The sequence below is a fragment of the Jaculus jaculus genome, chromosome 5, assembly GCF_020740685.1.
Source record: "Jaculus jaculus isolate mJacJac1 chromosome 5, mJacJac1.mat.Y.cur, whole genome shotgun sequence".
In the NCBI taxonomy this organism is placed as follows: Eukaryota; Metazoa; Chordata; class Mammalia; order Rodentia; family Dipodidae; genus Jaculus; species Jaculus jaculus.
In genome coordinates, this window is record NC_059106.1 from 45,746,808 (window position 1) to 45,760,775 (window position 13,968).

Here is a 13,968-nt window from a genome sequence, read left to right on the forward strand (position 1 = left end):
TAAGTTACCAGTTTATGCCTCATTATAAGCAATAAATGTTCACTGCAGAAAAACCTTGAAAATAGGGAAAAGAAGTGGGCAGAAGGGAGCCCTGGCACACCATACCTGGCCATTGGGTTGTAGGCCTGTGCCAGGGCCCAGCATGAGCGCAGGGAAGGTGACGAGGAGTCCTTCAGCAGCTCCAAGCTCAACCGTCTCAGCCACTCCAGCCAGTCATCTTTGGAGACCCTTCTGGCAGCTCCCCAGGCCTATGATCCCACAAGTGACAATGGAAAACCATCAGCTTTAAGGCCCAGTTGTCAAGAGCTGCCATCTATTTAACAATTAGTCTACTTTGAGGAGTTAAAAGAAAAAAAAAAAAATCACACCTCATAACAAAATTCTTCCAGAGCACAGATTCAAGAGCATGTTCCAGTGACCTCTGGAACATATCACAGTAGAGGAATGGCTTTGCTTGTGCTGCACTCTGACCATCAGTGGAGCACAGAGCTCTACAGAGCCAGAATAAATGGGTACTATCATACTTCATCAGAGCCTAATGGCCTCCTGCTTTGCAGGAAGCAAGTTAGTACCTCAGCTCATGTAGCAGTGAAGAGTCACAGGAAGAGAGAAAGGGTCAGGTCATCAGTGATGCTACACAGTGACCAGTAAGTGCAAAGTCACAGCACTGTGGTGGCGTAAGGACAAAAGTTGAACATATTTAATTTCTATTCTCTGTCTTCAACTTTCCTAAAAACTCTGAACTCTCCAGCCATCAAGAGAACTTGGATGGGCTAGGGCTTGGCTCAGTGGTAGAGAACTTACCTACCAAGTATGAGGCCCTGGGGTCCCTTCCTTGGTACCACAAAGAGTATTCTTGGAGTAGCTTGGGCAGGTAAATGGAAATATTGGGCTCTTTGGAGAAGTGGTCTAGAGTAGTGACCAAAGACACATTCAAGCTCAACAGCATGAGTTCTTATCTGTTATGTAATTTATTGGTTCTCTGATCCTTTTTTTTTTTTTTTTGAGGTAGGGTCTCATTCTAGCTCAGGCTGGCCTGGAATTCACCTTGTATTCTCAGGGTCGCCTCAAACTCATGGTGATCCTCCAACCTCCACCTCCCGAGTGCCGGGATTTAAAGGTGTGCACCACCATGCCTGGCCTGATCTATTTTTTGTTTTGTTTTCTTAGGTACCATCTGGCTGTAGCCCAGCTTGATCTGGAATTCACTATGTAGTCTCAGGGTGGCCTCAAACTTATGGCCATCCTCCTACCTCTGCCTTCCAAGTTCTGGGATTAAAGGCATGTGCCACCTGCCTCTTTGATCTTTTTTGTTGTTTTGTTTTGGTTTTGAGGAAGGGTCTCACTCTAGCCCAGGCTGAGCTGGATCTCACTTTGTAGCCTAGGCTGGCTCATGGGAATTCTCCTATTTTAGCTTCCCAAATACTGGAATTAAAGGCATGTGCCACCACAATTAGCTTGCCTCTCTGATCTTTGACATATTACTTAATACTCTGTCTCAGTTTCCTTATATATAAAATGAAGATGACAGCTTCTACCTCATAGAGTGCCGTAAGAATTTACTAGTTAAGTGTGATGAATTTTTAAGTGTTTTGTACAATGCTAGTGCTGTGTGTGAGTGCCTTTTTCTTTTTTTTTAACATTTTATTTTTATATTTGAGAGACCAAGAAAGAGGTAGATATAGGAGAGAGGAGAATGGGCATGCCAGGGCCTTCAGCCGCTGCAAACAAACTCCAGATGCATGCGCCACCTTGTGCATCTGGCTTATGTGGGATCTGGGGAATTGAACCTGGGTACTTAGGACTTCGCAGGCAAGTGCCTTAGCTGCTAAACCATCTCTCCAGCTCTTCTTTTGTTTTTGTTTTTGAGATAGGGTCTCACTCTAGTTCAGGCTGACCTGGCATTCAGTACATAGTCTCAGGCTGGCCTCAAACTCACAATGTTCCTTCTACACAAACACTTTCATAACAGGCAAACAAAACACCTAGGGTCACTTTTGTGGTTACTTTGAGAGTCTTAAGACCACACCTGAAGTGCCTACCCTGAATATATAATGTCAGATTGATTGATATGTCTAATAATACTGCACATAATTAGAATACCCAAGCATTAAATTAATCCAAGATGCAAAAATCCCAACATTAAAACATAAGAAACACAAAAAATCAGGTAATTTAAATCCACCAAAAATTATACATCCATCAGAAATGACCTCCAGTGAGACTGAGTTAGAGGAAATGCCTAAGATTTCAAAAAAGTGATTATAAATATGCTCAAAGAAATCGAAGAGGAAGTCAAAGGAATCAACAAAGACATAGGAAAACAATTTAATGAAATAAGGAGGTCAATATAGACATGACTAAGGAAACAGAAATAAAAAAAAGTCAGAAATACTAGCAATGAAAAACATAGTAAATCAAATAAAAAACTCTGTAGAAAATCTTACCAGTAGAATGGATGAAGGAGAGAACAGAATATCTAAACTAGAAGACCAGGTAGCAGATCTACTACAGTCTAACAAAGAGAAAGACAAACTAATAGGAAGGAATAAATGGGAATTTCACGATATTTGGGACACAAGATCAAACATAAGAATTCAGGGGAGGCAGGCATGATGGTGCAAGCCTGTGTATGCCAGCATACACAGCATACAGGAGGCAGAGGTAGGAGGATTGTTGTGAGTTTGAAGCCAGCCTGAGACTACTTAGTGAGTTCTAGGTCAGCCTGAGCTAGAGTGAGACCCTACCTCCAAAAACCAAAAGCAACGACAACAACAAAAAAACCAAATAAGAATTAAGGGTATAGTAGAAAGAGAATTTCACTCCAAGGGCATAGTAGACATTTTCAACAAAATCACAGAAGAAAACTTCCCCCAAATTGGGAAAGAGATGCCAACGCAGATACAGGAAGCCTTTAGAATACCAAACAGACAAAACCTGGAAAGAACCCTTCCTCACCATATTATAATTAAATTACCAAACATACAAATGAAAGAATATATGCTGAAAGCAGTTACAGAAAAAAATCAAGTCCCATACAAAGGCAAGCCCATCAAGATCGTAGCAGATTACTCAACACAAACTTTAAAAGCCAGAAAGGCTTGGGATGATGTATACCAAGTTCTGAAAGATAACAAATGTCAATCAAAGTTACTTTATCCTGCAAAGCTATCCATTCAAACAGACACAGAAATAAGGACATTCCACAACACAAGCAGGCTAAAGGAATATATGAAGACAAAACCAACTGTAGAGAATATACTTGAAAGGATCCTCCAAGCTGAAGATAAAGAAAAGCACACATATAAGGAACCTGGAAAAACAAACAATACTCAAATACTAGTTAATATAAGAGAGCAAAGGCAAAACCAGAAGAACAACAAAACAAGAAAAATGGAAAAAGTAAGTACACACTTTTCAATCATAACGCTTTTGTTTTTGGGTGAGGGTCTCAGGTAGGGTCTCACACTAGCTCAGGCTGACCTGGAATTCACTATGTAGTCTCAGGGTGGCGTTGAACTCATGGTGATCCGCCTACCTATGCCTCCCAAGTGCTGGGATTAAGGGCGTACACCACCTCCCCTGGCCTCAATCATAACTCTTAATATCAACGGCCTCAATGCCCCAACCAAAAGTCACAAGTTTGCAGACTTGAGTTAAAAAGCAGGATCCAGCAGTCAGGCATGGTGGCATACACCTTTAATTCCAGCACTTGGGAGGCAGAGGTAGGAGGATTGCCACAAATTCGCTGAGAATAGAGTGAATTCCAGGTCAGCCTGGGCTACAGTAAGACCCTATCTCAAAAAAAAAAAAAAAAAAAAAAAAAAAAGCAGGATCCTTTAATGTGTTGCCCACAAGAAACTCACCTTTCTACAAAGGATGGACACTATCTTCGGGTGAAAGGTTGGAAAAGGGTGTTTCAAGCAAATGGGCCTAGAAAACAAGCAGGGATCCCTATCCTAATATCTGACAGGGCAGACTTCATTTCAACATTAGTTAGGAAAGATAAGGAAGATCACTTTATGTTGATTAAGGGAATACTCCAATAGGAGGATATTACAATCCTAAACATATATGTACCTAACATTTCCTCACCCAATTTCATCAAACAAATGCTATTAGAACTAAGGTCACAGGTAGCACCAGATAGTTGTGGTGGGTGACTTCAATACCCTACTGTAATAATTAACATGTCATCCTGGCAAAAATAAACAGAGATACATCTAGATTAAATGAGGTCATGGAACAAATGGACCTAATACATATCTACAGGACATATCATCCAAATGCTACAGAATACACATTCTTTTAAGCAGCAAATGGAACATTCTAAAATAGGCCATATATAAATATATATATGGTATTCATTATATATATGTATATATATACATGATGATATATATGTATATATCATTCATATATGTGTGTGTGTGTGTGTGTGTGTGTGTGTGTGTGTGTGTGTATATATATATATATATATATATATACTTGGTATCCATTATAAATATATATATGGTATATATATAAATAGACCATACACAAAGCAAATCTTAACAAATACAGGAAAACTGAAATATTTTCTTGCACTCTATCTGATCACAATGGGATCAAACTATGAATCAATAGCAAGAAAAGCTATAGAGCATTTACAACATCATGGAAACTAAACAATACACTACTAAATGATGAATGGGTCAATGAAGAAATCAAGAAGGAAATTAAAAAATTCAGAGTAAAATTATAATGAGACTACTATATATCAAAACCTTTGGGACACAATGAAGTCAGTCCTAAAAGGGAAATTTATAAGTGCCTATATTAAGAAATTAGAAAGGTCACAAGTAAACAACTTAATGCTTCACCTTAAGGCTTTGGAAAAAGAAGAACAAGGCAAATCAAAAACCAGTAGACGGGAAGAAATAATAAAGATTGGGGCAGAAATTAATGACATAGAAAAAAAAATCCAAAGAATCAATGAAACAAAGAGTTGGTTCTTTGAAAGGATAAACAAGATTGATAAACCCTTAGCAAATCTGACCAAAAGAGAGAAGAGACACAGACTAATGAAATTAGAGATGAAAAAGGCAACATTACAACAGATACCAGAGAAATTAAAAAAATAATAAGAACATACTATAAGAACATATACTCTACTAAGTTTGAAAATCTGAAAGAAATGGATGATTTCCTTGATTTATATGAGCTATCAAAATTAAATCAAGATGAGATTAACCATTTAAACAGACCCATAACAAGTATAGAGATCCAAGCAGTTACTTAAAAAAATCTCCCAACTAAAAAAGTCCAGGCCCAGATGGATCCACTGGTAAATTTTACCAAACCTTCATGGAAGAACTACCACCAATGCTTCTCAAACTTTTCCATAAAATAGAAAAGGAAGGAATCCTACTAAACTCCTTCTATGAAGCCAGTATCACCCTGATACCAAAACCAAACAAAGATACAACAAAAAAGACCAATCTCCCTCATGAACATACATGAAAAATTCTTAACAAAATATTGCCAAACATAATACAAGAATATATCAGAAAGATCATTCACCCTGACCAAGTAGGCTTTATCCCAGAGATGCAGGGATGGTTCAACATATGTAAATCAATAAATATAATACATTATATAAATGGACTGAAGGACAAAAATCACATGATCATCTCCTCAGATACAGAAAAGGCATTCAACAAAATCAAACTTCCCTTCATGATAAAAGTCCTACAGAAACTGGGAATAGAAGGAACATATCTCAACATAATACAGGCTATTTATGACAAACCTACAGCCTACATAATACTAAATGGAAAAAAAACTTGTACTTTTCCACTAAAATCAGGAACAAGACAAGGGTGTCTACTGTCCCCACTTTTATTTAATATAGTACTGGAAGTCTTAGTCATAGCAATAAGGCAAGAGACACACATAAAAGGGATACAAATTGAAAAGGAAGAGATCAAGTTATCATTATTTGTAGATGATATTCTATACATGAAGGACCCTAAAGACTCTACCAGCAAACTGTTAGAGCTGAAATATACCTATAGCCATGTAGCAGGATAAAATAAACACACAGAAATCAGTAGCCTTCCTATATGCTAACAACAAACACACAGGGGATAAAATCAGAGAATCATTCCCACTCACAACTGCATTAAAAAAAAAAGTACCTTGGAATAAACCTAACCAAGGAGCTGGGTGTGGTGGCTCATACCTTTAATCCCAGCACTGAGGAGGCAGAGGTAGGATGATCTCTGTGGGTTCGAGGTCACCCTGAGACTACATAGTGAATTCCAGGTCAGTCTGAGCTAGAGTGAGACCCTACCTCAAAAAACAGACAAACAAACAAAACTTAACCAAGGAAGTGAAGGACCTCTACAATGAAAACTTTAAAGCACTCAAGTGAGAAAATGCAAAAGACACTGGGAAATGGAAAGACATCCCATGTTTTTGGATTGGAAGAATCAATATTATGAAAATGGCGATCTTACCAAAAGCAAACTACACATTTAATGCAATCCCCATCAAAACTCCAATGGCATTCTTCAGAGAAATAGGAAAAAAAACTCCAAAAATTCATTTTGAAGCACAAAAAACCCTCAAATATCTTAAAACAGTTTTGAGCAACAAAAATAAGGCAGGTGGTATCACCATACCTGATTTTAACCTATATTAATTACAGAGCTACAGTAACAAAAATAGCATGGCACTGGTACAAACACAGACATGTAGATCAATGACACAGAACAGACCCAGATGTAAGTCTGGGTAGCAACAATCACTTGATCTTCAACAAAGATGCCAAAAACACCCATTGGAGAAAAGACAGCCTCTTTAGCAAATGGTGCTGGAAATGGGTATTTATGTGTAGAAGGATGAAAATAGATCCTTCTCTCTCTCCATGCACAAGAATTATGTCCAAATGGATCAAAAAACCTTAATATCAGACCTGAAACTCTGAAACTGCTACTGTAAAAAGTAGGGGAAACCCTTCAATTTATTGATTTTGGTTTTTCTGAATATAACCCCAATTGCTCAGGAAATAAAACCACTAATCAACTACTGGATCCTCATGAAGTTATAAAGCTTTTGTACAGCAAAGGACACTGTAAATAGAGGAAAGAGACAATATACAGAATGGGATAAAATCTTTGCCAGCTATTTTTTGAGTTCTTTGTATATTTTGGGTTAATATCCAAAATATACAGAGAACTCAAAAAAAAAACTAATTAATAAGAAATCAAACAACCCAATTAAAAATCCATCTTTCCTTTACTCAGTCTCTCAGGCTTTGAAAGAGAGTTCTCAAAATAATAAATACAGATGGCCTACAAACATCTAAAAAATAAATGTTCTACATCCATAGCCATCAGGGAAAGGCACATTAAAATGATGTTGAAGCCGGGCATGGTGGCGCCTGCCTTTAATCCCAGCACTCAGGAGGCAGAGGTAGGAGGATTGCCGAGAGTTTGAGGTCACCCTGAGAATACATAGTGAATTCCAGGTCAGCCTGAGTTAGAGTGAGACCCTACCTTAGAAAACCAACCAACCAACCAAACAAAAAAAAACAACAAAAAACCCCCAAAAAACCCAAAACGATGTTGAAATTCCATCTCACTCCTGACGGATGGGCTACCATCATGAAAACAAATGACCATAAATGCTGGCGAGGTTGCAGAAAAAGAATAACCCTTCTACATTGTTGGTGGGAATGTAAACTGGTCTAGCCATTGTGGAAATCAGTGTGGAGGTTCCTAAGAGAGCTAAAAATAGACTTACCATAGGACCCAGCTATACCACTTCCAGGCATATATCCTAAGGACTCGTCTCACTACTTTAAAATATTTTATTTATTTATTTATTTGTTCATTTGACAGAGAAAGAGGGAGAGAGAGAATGAGTGAGCCAGGGCCTCCAGCCAATGTAAATGAACTCCAGACGCATGCATCCCCTTGTGCATCTGGCTTATGTAAGTCCTGGGGAATCGAACCTGGGTCCTTTGGCTTTGCAGGCAAATGCTTTAGCTGCTAAGCCATCCCTCCAGCCCATGTCTCACTACTTTAGAGATACTTGCTCAACCATGTTTACTGCCGCTCTATTCACAATAGCTAGGAAATGGAACCAGCCTAGATGTCCTTCAACTGATGAGTGGATAATGAAGATGTGGCACATTTATACAATGGAGTTCTATTCAGCAGTAAAGAAAAATGAAATTAAGAAATTTGCAGGAAAATGTATGGATCTGGAAAGGATTACACTTAGTGATGTAACCCAGGCCTGGAAAGCCAAACATCACATGTTCTCTCTCATATGCGGATCCTAGCTATAAATGATTGGACTTTTATGTGAGTTGGAATAAAACTCACTAGCAGAGGCCAGTAAGCTAGAAAGGGGATATAAAGGGAATAAAAAGGGAAGTATGGGGCCACTTAATAGGATGGTATTGTATATATGTAAGTAGAAGAACAGATTAATGGGGGTGAAAAGGCCTAAGTGAGGTCAGGGGAGAGACTGAGTAAAGGAAAGATGGTGGGAGGGCTAATCAAACTCTAAGAGGATATAAATAGGTCATATGGAAATTTACTTTTTTGAACAACAGAACACTCAGAAGCCATAGATTGTTACTAGAAAATTATCAGTGCCAGGGATGGGATACCTTCCAGTGAGTTGTTGGCTATGGCGGTCCCTGATGTCCCCAAAACATTACAGGCCATTGCTGCGGCCCTTGATTTCCCACCAGGAATAGACAGTAAGACCCTACTGCTGAAGATTCCACATATTTGGGGTACAAGGTCACTGAGAAATCCTGCTGGAACTGAGCTGAAAACACCCTCCATGTAGACCAACTGACAGAAAGCTGGAAAAAGCCATACTGCATGCAGTTCAATGGGAGAGAGAGAAATCACAGTGAAGATACCCAACAGTGGATACTGCAAGGCTTATATTTAGTTAGCCAGGCCAAATGCGCCAACTGGTGCCACAGTGGAACGTCTGTTATGGGGGAAACAAACCGCCCTCTAATTGGACTGGAGGCCCACTCCATAGGAAGGAATATATCCCTGATACTGAAAACCTACAACAGGGGTAGTCATGAGCCCTAGGGGTGTAATATCTGCTGCTGTCTGGCTAAACGTATATACTATACTCACCAAACTGCCCAGTAAGCACTTCTCTTAATGTTCATACCCATATATTAATGCTACTCTCACTTTTGGCTAGAGAACATTCTTTTCAGTTGGCAGTGACCTTGAGATGACTCAGAAGGCACCATGGTGCTAAGAAGAAGTAACAGAGGAGTGCTCAACACAGAAATATCTCTATCACACCTTCCATGGCTCAGGGTCCATTGTGGAAAGAATGTAAGAACCAAAGGAAGGGTAGGACTCCTTACAACATGTTCCTCCAGACACAAAATGGCCTGGATATCCATGACCTCACAGTGCCTGACAATCCTGCTCAAGACCATCATAATAAGAAGAAAAGATGATGACATTAAAATAAAAGAGAGACTGATTGAGAGGGGGAGGGGAATATGATGGAGAGTGGTGTTTCAAAGGGGAAGGTGGGGGGAGGGAATTACTATGGGATATTGTTTATAATTATGGAAGTTATCAAAAAATACATAAAAAAGAAAGTTGTCAATAAAAAAGTGGGGGGTGCAGGGTTGGACAGATGGCTTAGTATTTAAGGTACCTGCCTGCAAAGCTTAAATATCCTGGTTTGATTCCCTAGTACCCATATAAGCCAGATGCACAAGTGGCACATGCATCTGGAGTTCATCTGCAGTAGCTAAAGGCCCTGGTGTACCCAATTCCCTCAAATAAATAAATAAGTGACTGCAATTATCAAAATGCCATCTACTCAAAATGATCTAGCCTTGGCTGTGGAGATGGCTTAGCAGTTAAGGTGTTTGCCTACAAAGCCAAAGGACCTAGGTTCGATTCCCCAGGACCCATGTAAGCTTGATGCACAAGGTGGCGCATGCATCTGGAGTTCGCTGTGAGCAGCTGGAGACCTTGGTGTGCCCATTCTCTCTCTCTCCCTCCCTCCCTCTCTCTTCTCTCTCAAATAAGTAAATAAATAAGTAATATTTTTAAATAATGATCTGTCCTTAAGGTACTGGATCCCTGACTTCAAAACTATGTTGTTTTTTTAAAATAATCATGGAAAATGCTAATAAAAATAAAAAAATAAATAAAATAAAAACTATGTTTTTAAAAAGACTTCAAGCTGGGCGTGGTGGCGCACGCCTTCAATCCCAGCACTCGGAAGGCAGAGGTAGGAGGAACGCCGTGAGTTGAAGGCCACCCTGAGACTAAAGAGTTAATTCCAGGTCAGCCTGGACCAGAGTGAGACCCTACCTCAAAAAAACCAAAAAAAAAAAAAAAAAAAAGACTTCAATAGCAGAAAAGACATGGGGGACTGATGTAAGTAAGAGCAGAGTGGGAAATGAAAGGACTTCTAGCCACTGACTCTGACCATCTCCTTGGAACAAATTGGAGATCTGCTCCTGCTGCTAATGACCTGCCAATGGGTGCAAACTTTCTACTTCTTACTATTTTGAAATTATTTAAGTCAGAAACAAAAACACAGAGGGCCATAACATACTTAACAGAAGAGATTCATTAGGATAAACAGATACCCTAGATTTCCCGGGACATTACTGATCCTACTGGGGCTCATCAGGAAGCACAAACTATTACTTTATGTAACAACCAAGCTGGAGATATTGCAAGAAACACACTGAAAAATTATGATTAGCCATGGTGGTACACACCAGAAATTCTGGCATGCAGGGGCAAAAGCAGGAGGATCATCAATTCAAGGCTGGCCTGGGCTACAGAGGAAGACCCTGTCAACAATAATGAAAAGAAGCTGTACGTGATGGTGCTCACCTTTAACCCAGCACTCAGGAGGCTGAAAAAAGAATTGCTGTGAGTTCCAGGCAAGCCTGGGACTACGGAGTCAGTTCCAGGTCAGCATGGGCTAGAGTGAGACTCTACTTCAGATAAAAGAAAGAAAGAAACTCACAATAATAAAAAGAATAACAGACTAAAATAAAGTGCTTGCACCAATATCTGGCAGATAAAAAGCAGTCAGCAAATGTTAGTGGCTGATGCTGTTACTGCCATTATTATTGCTGCGTGCACCGTCCTGGGTGTGAATGAGCCTGCTCAGATCCAGCTTTGCAATACCAATGGTATATTAGTTACTTCACCTCCACAAATGGCTAAGATACTTGCTGACTTAAGATGGAAGGGTTGTAAAATGATCTCTGGATCTGGAGGGATGCTGCCTTCTCTCTGGGGATTTCCTAATTGCTGGTCTGAGATTTCAGGAAAGGAGCAAGGTCACCAGTCAGCTGGCATCCTCACATGGTTACTGTTGGCTTCCTGCCTACGCCCCACACTTGAGGGAGGGAAGGCACATTTGCACCCAGATGTTTGTAGCTTACTTAGGTTTAGAGAGTCCTTGCAGGCAGCTATCCACCTTGCCTTAGAGCTTTGCTCTCCCAGTGTTAGGAAATTTTCCTCCAAGTCTTGTCCGCTTTTAGCAAGTTTTGCATTCTACCCAGAACTTGGAGAGTAAGTACAAACCTTGTCAGTCAGACCACAGGAAGAGCCCCTGAGAGGACAAATCAGGTTCAAGAACCTTAAGCAAGCCAGGAGTGGTGACACATGCCTTTAATCCCAGCACTTGGGAGGCAGAGGTAGGAGGATCGCTGTGAATTCAAGACCAGCCTGAGACTACAGTGAGTTCCAGGTTACACAGGCTAGAGTGAGACCCTGTCTTGAAACAAACAAAAACAAAAACAAAAACAAAATAATAAACCTAAGCAGAATTCTCCACAGCTGACTCTCCAATCCATTTCACTGAAAAGAAAAATGTGGGGCTAGGGAGATGGCGCATTGGTTAAAGATGCTTGCAAAGTCTACCTGCCCAGGTACAATTCCCCAGGGCTCATGTAAACCAGATACACAAAATAAATAGAAATATTTAGAGAAGGAAAGTAAAATGTGTTTTTATATAATCATGTGATCATCGGTATATTTATTACTGTTTTAAAAAGCCTCCCCTTCTTCCTCCCTCCCTTTCCTAGCTTTCTTGTGCTAGGATCAAACCCAGGGCCTTGCACATACCAGGCAACCGCTCCATCCCCAGCCTTTGTGTTTTTATTTTATTTTATTTTTTTTTTTTTTGGTTTTTCGAGTTAGGGTCTCACTCTGGCTCAGGCTGACCTGGAATTCACTATGTAGTCTCAGGGTGGCCTCGAACTCTCAGCGATCCTCCTACCTCTGCCTCCCGAGTGCTGGGATTAAAGGCGTGCGCCACCACGCCCGGCTAGCCTTTGTGTTTTTAATACTCTTTTCTTTTCAGGCAATGCGAGGATGGGCTGCCCATGCTGAAGGCCTGCGTACTTCTTTACCTTTCTTTGCTGCTGCTACAATGAAGCACAGCTGCTGCAAGTCAGCTGTTAATAAAAGGAGAGAAACAGCAGGCTGAACTCTGAACTGAGAGCTGTTTACAGTCTCTAGACGTATTGAAGATCAACAATGAGCAACCTGGTACGTATCAAGTGATTACGATGACTGTGCAGTTTCACGAGAGAAACCCTGAATTGAGTGTTTTCAGGTGAATACATGATGTTACATATGGCGAAAAGCTGGCTACATTTCAGGCTTTCGTCAGCAGAGATCATTCTGTACTTCACTTGCAAAGAACTAAAGCTACACATTCAAAGTACGTTCATAGACCAGCAGTATCATATCCCTTGGGAATCTGTTAAAAGTGCACAACACCAGGTCTAACCTCAGACAATCTGCACCACAGTAAGCGTTTTAATAAGATCCTCAAAATTTGATGAACTCAATGAGACTGAAAAGCTGGAAAAGCACTGCTTTAAACATCCTGCATAAGTCTTACTGCTGACTGGGGGATCACCAGTTTTGTTTTGTTCACATAAAAAAAACCAGGTATGCTAAATAAATAAACAAAAATATTTTTCAAAAAAGGGCTGGAGGAATGGTTTAGTGGTTGAGGCATTTGCAAAGCCAAAGGATCCAGGTTCGATTCCCCAGGGCCCACGTTAGCCAGATGCAAAAGGGGGTACATACATCTGGAGTTCGTTGCAGTGGCTGGAGGCCCTAGCATGTGTGCCCATTCTCTCTCTCCCTCTCTCCCTCTTTCTCTGTCAAATAAATAAATACACTACAAAAATTTTAAAAAAGGGTATGTTATGTGTAACAAAAGGTTCTAATACTGAAGTTCTGAGTAAGTAAATACAAAAGGATACTTGATCCTCTGATTTTTCTCTATCAAAAGTATTTCAGTCAGGCATGGTGGCTCATGCCTGTAATCTCAGCACTTAGAGGGAGGTAAGAGGATCAGAGGCTGCATGGTAACACCCTGTCTAAAAAAAAAAAGGTCAGGTACAGGCCTATAATACCAGCACTTGGGAGGCCAAGGCAAGAGAACTGCCATGAGTTTGAGGCCACCCAGGGCTACATGCTAGACCTTGCCTTAAAACAACAACAACAAAATCCTATCTTAAAAACAAAACAAAAAATAAGACAGACAACTGAGCTCATGGTCCCTAGTTCCAGAAAAATACTTGGGGTGGTTTCCAGTTGGTTTGAATTTAGGGTAGCAGGAGATGCAAGTTTTGAACAAGAGAGAACAGAACTCTCCTTCCCAAGTCCTCTGGAAACAATGGACCTGCCTTTTGGAGGTTGATGGTGCTGACATGCAGTTTTTTCATGGGTCCCGTTTCTACTGGTCCACTAGCCAATGCATCTCCTTGGCCACTCCTCAGCATTCGATGCTGGTAAATCAAAGGGTCTTCTTCCTCATCAGCAAGTGTGTATCCCTGCAACAGAGATATATAGAAAACATCCACAACTCCTCTAGACATTCCCAGTTTACAGACCTTTGATAAATCTCTGGAGATTCAGACCTTCT

The 13,968-nt window shown here is 40.3% G+C and overlaps 1 protein-coding gene across 1 annotated transcript in view; it reads right to left on the reverse strand.

The window, feature by feature from the left end:
- Mtor (mechanistic target of rapamycin kinase) overlaps positions 1–13,968 on the reverse strand; it is a 156,512-nt gene that overhangs the window by 101,418 nt on the left and 41,126 nt on the right. Inside the window, exons 25-26 of the mRNA XM_045151108.1 lie at positions 13,730–13,876; positions 106–248 (exon numbers count right to left, since the gene is read on the reverse strand). Of these exons, the coding sequence (XP_045007043.1) occupies positions 106–248; positions 13,730–13,876 (290 nt within the window). The remainder of the gene's footprint in view (positions 1–105; positions 249–13,729; positions 13,877–13,968) is intronic.